The 12,529-nt window shown below is 41.3% G+C and overlaps 1 protein-coding gene across 2 annotated transcripts in view; it reads left to right on the forward strand.

Moving 5' to 3' along the window:
• Window positions 1–12,529, forward strand: part of LOC137380713 (uncharacterized) — a 360,734-nt gene that overhangs the window by 87,957 nt on the left and 260,248 nt on the right. For both annotated transcript variants that reach the window (XM_068052983.1, XM_068052984.1), the window contains 2 exons: window positions 8,945–9,023; window positions 10,286–10,404. In XM_068052983.1, the coding sequence (XP_067909084.1) occupies window positions 8,945–9,023; window positions 10,286–10,404 (198 nt within the window). The remainder of the gene's footprint in view (window positions 1–8,944; window positions 9,024–10,285; window positions 10,405–12,529) is intronic.

Genomic DNA, 12,529 nt, shown 5'->3' on the forward strand with positions numbered 1-12,529 from the left:
GCTGGCAAAGCCAGCATTTGTTACCCATCGCTAATTGCCCTTGAGAAGCTGGTGGTGAGCTGCCTTTTGGAATTGCTGTAGTCCCATCTCGTTTAGGGACACTAAAGTTCTTTTAGGAAGGGAGTTCTAGGTTTTTGATCCAGCTGCAGTGAAGGAACAACAGTTCCAAGTCAGGATAGTGTGTGGCTTGGAGAGGAACCTGCAGGTGGTGGTGTGGCTATGCATCTGCTGGCCTTGTCCTTCTAGGTGGTAGAGGTTGTGGGTTTGGAAGGTGCTGTTGAAGGAGGCTTGGCGAGTTGCTGCAGTGCATCTTGTAGATGATACACACTGCTACCACTGTGTGCCGATGGTGGAGGGAGTGAATGTTTAATGTGGTATATGGGGTGCCGATCAGGCAAGCTGCTTTGTCCTACATGGTGTCGAACTTCTTGAGTGTTGTTGGAGCTGCACTCATCCAGGCAAGTGGTGAATATTCCATCACATTCTTGACTGTGCCTTGTAGATGGTAGACAGTCTTTGGGAAGTCAGGAGGTGAGTTACTCGCCACAAAATTCCCAGCCTCTGACCTGCTGTTGTAGCTAAAGTATTTATAGGCTGGTCCAGTTAAGTTTCTGGTCACTGGTAACCTCCAGGATGTTGATGATGGTGGTTCAGTGATGGTAATGCTGTTGAATGTCAAGGGGAGATGGTTAGATTCTCTCTTGTTGGAGCTGGTCATTGCCTGACACTTGTGTGGAGCACACAATTGCACACAAGGAACTTAGCAGAATTGGGATAACTGCTTGAACTCCTTGGACCAAGAACTCAGTTTCAAGATGATGGGGTTCCTTGGAGTTCCTGCAATGGTTCAGTGTGAGAACGGATTGATGGCCAAACTCAAAGAACAAAACCCCATTAGGATACCAATGTATCATCCATCAGTCTTAACTGAGTTGAAAGATCAATTGCAAATGTTGATAAAAATGGGCCAAAGTCATTTTCTGTAAGCTAGTTCTGTGAAAATAAAGCTATACTTGAGCATGGCGATCTTTTGATGCAAGATAGCCTTTTGTGCCAGATGACCAAGCAAAGGGTGTTTGTTGCGTCATCCATGGGCAATAAGGAAAGAATTCTCGGAAGAAATCTTATAGATTCCTTGGAGGAAGATTGTATAATGCTAAATCTTTTTTTCTAATCAGACATCATTAAATTCTTCCATGAGCTCAATCAGGACTTCTAGGAAAGGTGGCTATTCCTGTCTAAACAGTCTATAAGCTTGCAGAAGTCAGTTGCTTCAGACAGATATCACAACACTAGAATTGCTCCATTTCCAAATATGGACAGATCGCAATGGTAACAATGGAGAATCTTCACTTGGATTGTTTTTTTGGGTTCCTGTGCAGCCTATATAGAATTTCAATCATGTTTTGAGGATCGGTGAAATTCCTTTGTTTGTCCTTAACCAAATAGCTGCTGGAATCTGCAAGCCATGCAATCTTTTGTCTGAACTATGGTAAACTTCAACCGGTACTTAAATAAAAGCAAAATACTGCAGATGCTGGAAATCTGAAATAAAAACAAGAAATGCTGGAAATACTCAGCAGGTCTGGCAGCATCTGTGGAGAGAGAAGCAGTGTTAACGTTTCAGGTCAGTGACCCTTCTTCAGAACTAACAGATATTAGAAATATGAAAGGTTTTAAGCAAGGAAACTGGGGGTGGGGCAAGAGATAACAAAGGAGAAGGTGTAGATAGGTCAAGGTCACAGAGAATAACCAACCAGAAGGTCATGGAGCAAAGGCAAACAATATGTTAATGATGTGTTGAAAGACAAAGCATTAGTACAGATTGGGTGTTAATGGACTGAAAACTGAACAGCCACAAGCACAAACACTTCCTGACACTTCCTTTCTCTTCCTTAACTTCTCTGTCTCCATTTCTGGGGATAGGCTGTCTACTAATATCTATTATAAGCCCACCGACTCCCACAGCTACCTCGACTACACTTCTTCACACCCTGCCTCCTGTAAGGACTCCATTCCATTCTCCCAGTTCGTCCGTCTCCGACGCATCTGCTCTGATGATGCTACATTCCATGACAGCGCTTCTGATATGTCTTCCTTTTTCCTCAACCGAGGATTCCCGCCCACTGTGGTTGACAGGGCCCTCAACCGTGTCTGGCCCATTTCCCGCACCACTACCCTCACCCCTTCCCCTCCCTCCCAGAACTCTGACAGGGTTCCCCTTGTCCTCACTTTCCACGCCATCAGCCTCCCTATCCAAAGGATCATCCTCCACCATTTCTGCCACCTCCAGCGTGATGCCACTACCAAAGGCATCTTCCCCTCCCTTCCCCTGTCAGCATTCCAAAGGGATCGTTCCCTCCATGACACCTTGGTCCACTCCTCCATTACCCCCACCACCTCATCCCTTCCCACGGCACCTTCCCCTGCAATCGCAGGAGGTGTAATACCTGCCCATTTACCTCCTCTCTCCTCACTATCCCAGGCCCCTAACACTCCTTTCAGGTGAAGCAGTGATTTTCTTGTATTTCTTTCAATGTAGTATACTGTATTCGCTGCTCGCCATGTGGTCTCCTCTACATTGGGGAAACCCAACACAAACTGGGTGACCGCTTTGCGGAACACGTCTGCTCAGTCCGCAAGCAGGACCCCGAGCTTCCGGTTGCTGGCCATTTCAACACATTCCCCCTGCTCTCATTCTCACACCTTTGTCCTGGGATTACTGCAGTGTTCCAGTGAACATCAACGCAAGCTCGAGGAACAGCATCTCATTGACCGATTAGGCACACTACAGCCTGCCAGGCTGAACATAGAGTTCAATAATTTCAGAGCATGATGGGCCCCCCGTTTTACTTTTATTTTTAGCTCTATTTTCTTCTTTTTTTGTGTTTATTATATTTTATTTTATCTGAGTTTATTCAGTTTGCCTACCCACTTTTTCATGTTTGTACTTGTGGCTGTTCAGTTTTCAGTCCATTAACACCCAATCTGTACTAATGCTTTGTCTTTCAAAACACCATTAACATATTGATTGCCTTTGCTCCATGACCTCCTGGTCAGTTATTCTCTGTGACCTTGTCCTATCTACACCTCCTTTGTTATCTCTTGCCCCACCCTGGCTTTACTTGCTTAAAACCTTTCACATTTCTAAAATCTGCCAGTTCTGAAGAAGGGTCTCTGACCTGAAACGTTAACTCTGCTTCTCTCTCCACAGATGCTGCCAGACCTGCTGAGTATTTCCAGCATTTCTTGTTTTTATTTCAACAGGTACGTGTTCATTTAGAAACTAGTAATGTTTTGAAGCAGCAACAGGAGAGCACAGCAATTGAAGAATTCTTGAGAAAACTGGTAGAAAGAGACACAGTACCCAACTCCTGAAGCTTTTGTAATTGGCATATGTACGACGGATATTAGCAAATCTGCATTCAGTACCATCGGCAGGATTTTGGGTTTTGGGCCGGGACCCTGACATCAAGGTCAAATGGGGGTCCTGACCCCGCACTGTTGGGATCAGACACCCGGCAGTGATTTTCCCTGAATTGGTCAATTAGTTGCCAGAGGGCATGCTTGCTGTTCAATTAAGGATGGTGGCCTGGTTCTTAAAGCTGGAGGGCAAATAGGAGGACCTCCGGCATGGAAAGAGCTGCAGCCTGCCATTGCAGGTACGGGAGAGGGCACCTGCATCTTGAGGCACCCTCTCGATATTTAAAAATTTTGAATTAAGAAATGGCCACAGCTGCCGGGCAACCATTGTGGAGGGGGAACCTACGGCGGCAGCAGTAGGTGGGGAGGGCCTCAAAGCCTGCCTGATCTGCTGCTGGGAGACTGTTCCATGTTTGATTGGCAATCAGGTCAGTGAGGTCCCTAGCTGCCAGCAAGATAACTAAAAAGGTACAGGTACAGAATATAATTAGCATTGGGTGATGAGATTAGCCAAAAACAGCACTATCATTTGATAGGTCATGTGATTAGCATTGGTCAATGAGGCACAAACGCCAATTTGTTTTCTCATTATAGATTGTTCATTATTTAAGCACTAACCTGCTATGATATATGTCGTCCTGAGTTGTTCTGGCTTTTATTTGTAAGTAACAGTTGAAAGGAAAGCCTCTAAAATTAATTTTCCAAACATTCATGTATTATTGAAAAGGTCAATCACTATGCTTTCGTTGTTTATTTTTAATGTGTAGATGTAGTCCGTATAAATGTTAAAAATGACTTAGCATGAAATATGACAGTAATAACCTGTGGAAACATGCTGTTTGTTACAGCTTGCTATTGACTTTAGTGTGGTTCATAGAGATTCCTCTTGAAATCTGGCCTCAGGCTTCGGTAGAGATTGGCAGGGAAGCAAAGCATTAGCAATTAACAAGAAAAAAATGAAGTTTCTGTTAGAGCAAATTTCTCTGTGATGAAGACATTACTAATCTTATTCTCACATATTGCAATCCAAGGAAGCAGTTCCATGGTAAGGCTAGTTCCATGGCCAAATTCATCCTATTTACATTGCCAAACAGATTTACGACTTTGATATAACTATCCAAGTGTAAGATTTTATATTCATTTTGTTAGCTCATTTGCTGTGCATAATCCTGTGGTGTACTGATTTTTCTTTATATGTATCAGTTGAAAGCAATGCCAAACTGTATTGCTGGGCTTTATAGGCAGCCGAGGAATTCGATCCACACCCACAACCAGAATAAAATGACATACTGTCGCCAAGAGCCACCAGAAACCACTAGTTCCATTTGCTGCAAGTGCAAATTTATATATGGAGGCAGACAGAAAAGCTCTCCAGAGACAACACTATATAAATAGGATATTATTGTGTGCTTTGTATCATCTGGTAATACTATGTGGCTGCAATATGTTGAATTAATTTTGTGAAGTATGTCTATACAAAATAAACTAAATATGTAGTCTCTTTGATGCAATGCCACTAGTGGAATCAAAGTTCCTACCAACAACAACAAATTCTTTCACCATGCATTTTTGGTATATTAGCCAACCTAACCATTCCAATGAGAACACAGATATCTCACAGTTGCAACACACGAGTTATTAGGAACACAGGAAGACTTGGTAGAAAATGCTATAGTTTGCCAATGAGCATTTGAGATGTCTCACAGCTATTGCATGCTGTACAGCCCTGCTTCATAACTAATGTTTGGCAATGTATACAGAGGGTAGAAATTGGACCTTCCTGCACCTGTTAAATGTGTATAAATCAAGCACAGCCTGGCCCAATTTTGAGGACCAACATCCTGCGCCCCAGGAATGCCTGTAAAATGTCCGAAATTGGGTCAGGCCATTTTTCAGGCATCCTTGGCAGCTACGATAAATATTAGGTCCTTCATCTGCAGAATGACTGTTTTAGATCCCCAAACAGAAATTGGAAGAAATGAGCAGGTTAGGTGTCTTCTGGCTCCACTTAGGGGTCCTAATCAGTGGCTGCCAACCAAAGGTCAATTTTTTAATAACCAAAATTTTTTAAAGAACCTTCCTGTGAAGTCAGGAGGAGCAGGAATACATCCCAATTTCACAGTCCTGGTGATTGCCCCACCTTGCCCTCCTGCCACCCACCCCCACTTTGCTTTTAAACAGAAGGGATTAATTCTTATTTGCATTGTTTGAAGTTTGATGGAACGTTGTTTCATTTCTCTTCCACTGGGTAGTGTGATGTGCCATTTATTGTGGTATCCTTCTGTTATACCTTTACTGCCAAAGAGTTATTGTTAGTTGACTAGTTGCTGCTTAATATGTTTGCAATTATTCCATATTGTGTCTGGTTTCCATTGAAGATTTTGTTTTTTTTTAGTTCTGTTTGTTGACCAAATGCTGTTGCAGCTATTTGCCTACTTTCAATTTTGGTAAATCTCTTTACAATTTATTATCTCTGCATTCCATTTGGTTTTTGAAGTTTCTATATTGAGATATTTGGTTCAAACTTTTGTTTAAGTGATCATTTATTTTACTGGGAAGAAATCTGGGAATGATGGATTAAAGTTTACATCACAATCTTTTTGTAATTGCTGTATTGCATATGTCTGTATTTTTTAACTGTAATTACTTAATGCTCTGTTTAAATTTGATTGGTTTGTTGTGTAGTTGCTGTAGAAAGAGCATCAAGAAGCTGTTGTAAGAGGATAAGTGAGGACCTATGATATTGGTATTTGTGGGTTGTGTTTAACATCTTTTGAAAATTTGATGAATATTATGTGATGGAATAGTTGTGCTTTCTGTTTTAGTGGGGAATGATTCCAGTTCTTTAAAGTAAACATTAATGTTTATTACATCTCTAGCGTAAAGTTATCATTTCCATGGGACATTTAATGCGTTAGAATTTACTTTCAGCAATCAAAAGTAGTGTCATGAAAAGTGGCACTACACTGGTGTTACTGCACCACATAAGGACCAAAACCAGACTCAAAATTTAGAAACAAGGAAAATATATTAAGTAACTTAAGTACTTTTTTAATGTCTTGTGAACCTCTCAAATGCATCTGCTCTTCCACATTTAACCTTTTTATTGATGAGTTTAACACAAGGCAAATATAAGTCAGCCATACTTCTAGCCAAGGACGGTGTAAAGTCAAGAGATACAAAAGGCAGGAAGAAAATAATCAAGGCAGTTATATATCTTTATAATAAAATGTCCAGTATCTGCCATTTAGGTTGTGACCATCAAGCTGTTGGTCAGTTGTCTTCTTCCTCACTAGTGATTTTTTTTTTGGTAAGTCTCTGCTTTTCTAGTGGGTTTTTTCTACTTTTGTTATTCACCAATCATATAACACAAAATATTCTTCCACAATTTCAATCTTCTCCACAAGCACATTCCACCAGAAAAAATTCTGTTGAGAAAACAACTTACCTAACCACATTATAGCAAAAGAAAATTCAAGTCATGATTTGCAGAGCACCACCCACCAAAAGCAATAGGAAGAATAAACAGCCCTGTACATTTTATTTCATGATTAACATAGTGGGGAAATTTATAGGGGTTCAATAAAAGGTTATTGCATTATATATTAGCTACTGGAAGTATATAGTGTTCCAAAATTGATTTCATGACATCATCAAGATTTTACCTTGAGTTTCCAACATTGATTTTCTCATTACATGCGACTGTTCAGAAAAAAGATCATAAATCACTGCTGTCTGCAACAGACACAATGCTCATGAATTCTATACTTCACTCTACCTGAAGGGCTGATATAATATTGGCCTGCATTTTTTGGTCAGTGACGAAGCAATGGCACTTGCCACAGACCTCAAAGAAAGTGGCCCACAAAAATCTAACGATCTCTGTGGCGTTGATTTCACCGGTCCTGACATTCGTTTGAATCTGGCACCAAGTCAAGGGGATCAACAGGTATCCAGTGTTATGATCAGGTGAGGAAGGGTTGAATGGTTCTCCTCTTTTCCCTCTGCTTGTTTGATTGTAACAGGTTTACTTCTGTTTTGAAAGGATATACTTGCCAATTCAGTGAGTGTTTAACTGTTTACGCATTGTGATCCTAAAATAACCAATCTGACAGGTTTTCTTGATTTTAACAAAGACAGAGGTTAGTTTTATTATATACTTAAATTGCTCTAAGTAAAATAATGAAATACGCTTCAACTTACACACACACTCACTCTCTCTCTCTCTCTCTGAGTTCACACACGCACATAAAGAGATTGGGGGAAGGATAGATTGGTCAAGTTATAATCCAGAAAAATAAAAAGGGTATACAGTTTGTGAAGGTTGGTAATTCGTCTGGCTTCAGGCTGAACTCGGTGGTTTTATGACGTTCCCTCAGTAGTCCCGATGCTTCCGATTTAAAGAAAGAAGCGGCTGATTTGGCTGTTCTCATAGAGACAATACTGCTGGGTTGATTTCCTTCAAGGAGTCTTTGGCTGCAGCAGGGCCATCTCTGGGTGGTCACAGTCAGCAAACAGGGTTCAAAGGTTGCAAGGGTGGGGGTGGGGTGGTTGGAGAGAGAGGGTGGAAGGAAGTACTCCGCTCGGGTCTACTCACGTCAGCATCTCAGCTGCTTGTTTTCTAACTATAGAGAAAGCAGAAGCTTAAACACACATGACTGTCACCCAGTGATTCAAACATGGTCATTACTCATGTATTCCCCCTTGCAAACAAATCAGTTCATGTCTGGGAATTCCCCTCAAGTCACCTTTAGTCTCTGTTTTTAAAAGTTCTATATGAGTTTCCAGCGGTGGATTAAAAGTCATCATTTGACATAAAGCACATTTTTGTGACGCCAGCAACAGTGATGTCATCAAGCAGGGTAAGTAGCCAATTCCATTGAGGTATTCTCACAGCATCAAACCCCAGGAAGTAAAATCCTCTGATTATCCTTAATTTTTACTATATCATTTTTGAGAGTGAAATAAAGATTGGGACATACACATGAGATGAAGGTAGCAGCTGAAATATCATAAACTTAATTTATAAAAAACATGGATTTTTCTTTATCATAGTGGAGAAATTTGACACTCCACAAATATAGCATTAGTTTTCAGGGCAGGAGAGGTTGGTCAGCAGCAATAATAACTTTGTATACTGTTGAAAACCCAGTCGTATCTCATTCAACAAGTTGCAACTTTTTCAAGGGTTTTTACAGGAAGACTAATGGTGTAAAAAGGCAAAGTCAAGTCAGTTTAGTGATTTCTAGTTAATTGCAGTCTGGGGGAGTGGGGTACCTCGACACAGCATCCTATGGAGAAGCATATAATCACTGACAGCAACTTCTGGATTTCACATTTAATTGTGCATTAGTGGACTTCAGATGTTGCTGTCCATTTCAAAGAAATAATGATGGTGAACACTGATAGTTGCACTGTCATTACTACTGCAAAAACCAGAAACATTGCCTAGGTATCAGTTTTTGATCTTCAAGTGGTCTTATGCCAAGGTTTTTCTGTCTGTTTTGTTTTTGCCTTGCAGACTCATTTACTTTCATGTATTGAGGCTACAAAACAGCTTGAGCATCAGTTATTGCAAGTTCAGAACAGTGTCTTGGAAGGTCAGTCAGCCTCATACTATAAAAAATGCTTTTCAACACAGATAACCTTTATTCCACATCCCCTAACTTATTCAAAATGATCTTTTCCTTCTGAAGATATAAACAATGGCATCCAATATGGTTCTGTTAGCTCAACCCACATTATCCTGAATTTGCAATCCCAGTAGTTACCCTGGGATTGCTTCCAATCGTGCCCCTCCAATACTGACTGTGCCAGAGTTTGCAGGGTGAATGGGAAGGTGCCACACTTACCTGAGCCAGATGATTGGACGCTCCAGTTTGGGTGCATCTCCAGCACCCACCTGCCCATGTTAACGGGAAGCGGTGATATGTGCCAGAGATAGTGGTGGCCTTCCCAGGCACAGCACCCCAACCCTCCTCCCAACCACATCAATAGTCCACTCAGGCCCCTGAGCCACAGGCCAGATCTTACAATGTGATGGAACACGGGCTTAAAGCCACATCTTATAACTCCATGACATAGTGCATTCTTACAGTGAGTCTGTGTTTTAGTCACAATATTACATTGCCTCCTGCAGTCACAAGGGAAATATCATTCCTTTTAGTTCTTCAGGGGTCCAGACTATTGCCTGGCCTGGAATCAGCTTTGGGATCTATGCATGTTTGTAGAGGTCAGTATGCCTCACCTCACAAGGGTATACTAGCTGCTATTGCAATGTTGGGTCCCCTTCAAAGTCCGGAAGCATTAACTGCCAGCTTAGGGAGCCCTGCTCCGACACATCATTTGGTGCTGTTCTGCTGGAATTACGATAGAAACCCAGCAAAATATCCAAAACGTTTGTTAGCTAGCAGACGGTACACACCCAGTAGATTACCTGCTAACTATTAACATGCTCCCTGAAGAAAAGTTACTGGTCACTTGATCAGCACCTTTCTCAAATGTACAACCAAGATTAGCAATTTACACTGTGATGGGGCATGGGCTTAAAGCCACATCTTATAACTTCATGACATAGTACATTCTTTTAGTGAGTCTGTGTTTTAGTCACAATATTGCATTGCCTCCTGCTGTCACAGCAATTATTTACCTCACGGCATTCCCCAGAACTAAGTCAAAGATTGCTTCTTTCCTTGTTGGACTAGATATACAGATATCAGAACCAGACCTGGATGCAGTCCCAAAAGTGATTTCTTTATACATTACCAAATACATTACCTTTGTTCCAATATATCTTAGATAGTTCATTGTGCCAGTGGAAATCAGATAATTTCTATTCATTTTTAATTGGTGTTTTTCACAGATTTTGATTTATACTTGGAAAATCATAAGACTTGGTTCGCTTCCAGGAAGTTCCAGAATAACAGAGATGATTCTGCTTATTGTGTTGAGGAACTTGAAATACAAACTATAAATAAAGAAGTAAGCAGTTTCATGTTTTCGTGTTTTACCTTGAGGAGACTCTGTAGAAGTATGAGTTGCCTCTCTGTCTGCACTGTTATGCTGATTTGACCGTACCAGTTTGTTCAGGTTCTTATCCTGGTAAAGTGCCATGCAACAGGAAGAGGACTTGTTTTGTTTAATTCCCTTTCAGCTATGTTTTAATGTGCTGTTTTCTCCCTGCACAAATCTGTACCTTGTTAACAATAATCTCTAGAGCACAGTTATATGTTTCTGAAACCAGAATTTGTGAGTTTGAGAGCTCTATAATTTGAGAAAATAATCTTACAACTGAACTCAAATACCACAGATACTGATTAATTGAGCCAATATAAATATTGTTGTAGTAATAAATTTATATTCGATGTAAATAGGAACTCTGCATCATGGAAAGTTAAATCATGTCACCACTGAAATGCTACAAATTTAGGACAGATGTGTTAATTTAAGGGAGTGCAGCATGATGGGTGTATTTTTTAAAAATCGAATAGATCCGTAGAAAAATTACAGCACAGAAGGAGGCCATTCAGCCCACCATGTCAGTGCCGGCCGCAAAAACTAGCCACCCAATCTAATCCCACCTTCCAGCACCTGGTCCATAGCCTTGCAGGTCAGAGCACTTCAGGTGCATGTCCAGGTACCTTTTAAAAGAATTGAGGGTTTCTACCTCCACCACTGTTCCTGGCAGTGAATTCCAGACACCCACCACCCTCTGGTGAAAATGTTTTTTCTCATGTCCCCTCTAATCCTTCTACCAATCACCTTAAATCTGTGCCCCCTGGTAATTGATCTCTCCGCTAGAGAAAACAGGTCCTTCCTGTCTACTCTATCTAAGCCCCTCATAATTTTGTACACCTTCATTAAGTCACCTCTTAGCCTCCTCTGTTCTAAGGAAAGCAACCCTAGCCTATCCAATCTTTCCTCATTGCTACAACTTTCAAGTCCTGGCAACATTCTTGTAAATCTCCTCTGTACTCTCTCCAGAGCAATTATGTCCTTTCTGTAATGTGGTGACCAGAACTGTACGCAATATTCCAGCTGTGGCCTAACCAGCGTTTTATACAGTTCCAGCATTACATCCCTAATTTTGTATTCTATACCTTGACCAATAAAGGAAAGCATTCCACATGCCTTCTTCACCACTCTATCTACCTGTCCTGCCACCTTCATGGACCTGTGGACATGTATTCCAAGGTCTCTCACTTCTTCTACCCCTCTCAATATCCTCCTGTTTATTGTGTATTCCCTTGTTTTATTTGCCCTCCCGAAATACATTACCTCACACTTCTCTGGATTGAATTCCATTTGCCACTTTTCCGCCCACTCAACCAAACCATTGATATCTTTCTGGAGTCTACAGCTATCCTCTTCACTATCAACTACACGGCCAATTTTTGTGTCATCAGCAAATTTCCCAATCATGCCTCCCACATTTAAGTTCACTTCATTAATAGATACCACAAACAGCAAGGGACCCAACGCTGAGCCCTGTGGATCACCACAGGAAACAGCTTTCCATTCATAAAAACATCTGTCGATTACTGCCATTTGTTTCCTGTCCCTGAGCCAATTCTGAATCCAACCTGCCACATTCCCCTGTATCCCATGGGCTTTCATTTTAATGACCAGTTTGCCATGCGGGACCTTGTCAACTGCCTTACTAAAATCCATGTAGACCACATCCACTGCACTACCCTCATCAATCCTCCTTATTACTTCCTCAAAAATCTCAATTAAGCTAGTAAGATATGACCTTCCCCTAACAAAACAGGATTGGGCAAAGTCAGCATGGGTTTACAAAAGGGAAGTCATGCTTAACAAATCTACTGGAGTTTTTTGAGGATGTAACGAGTAGAATAGATAAGAGAGAACCAGTGGATGTGGTGTATTTGGATTTTCAGAAGTCTTTTGATAAGGTCCCACATAAGAGATAGGTGCACAAAATTAAAGCACATGGGTTTGGCGGTAATATACTGGCATGGATTGAGAATTGGCTGATAGACAGGAAAGAGAGTAGGAATAAACGGGTCTTTCTCCGGGTGGCAGGCAGTGACGAGTGGGGTACCGCAGGGATCAGTGCTTCGGCCCCAGATATTCACAATATATA

The sequence above is a fragment of the Heterodontus francisci genome, chromosome 20 (assembly GCF_036365525.1).
Source record: "Heterodontus francisci isolate sHetFra1 chromosome 20, sHetFra1.hap1, whole genome shotgun sequence".
NCBI lineage: Eukaryota > Metazoa > Chordata > Chondrichthyes > Heterodontiformes > Heterodontidae > Heterodontus > Heterodontus francisci.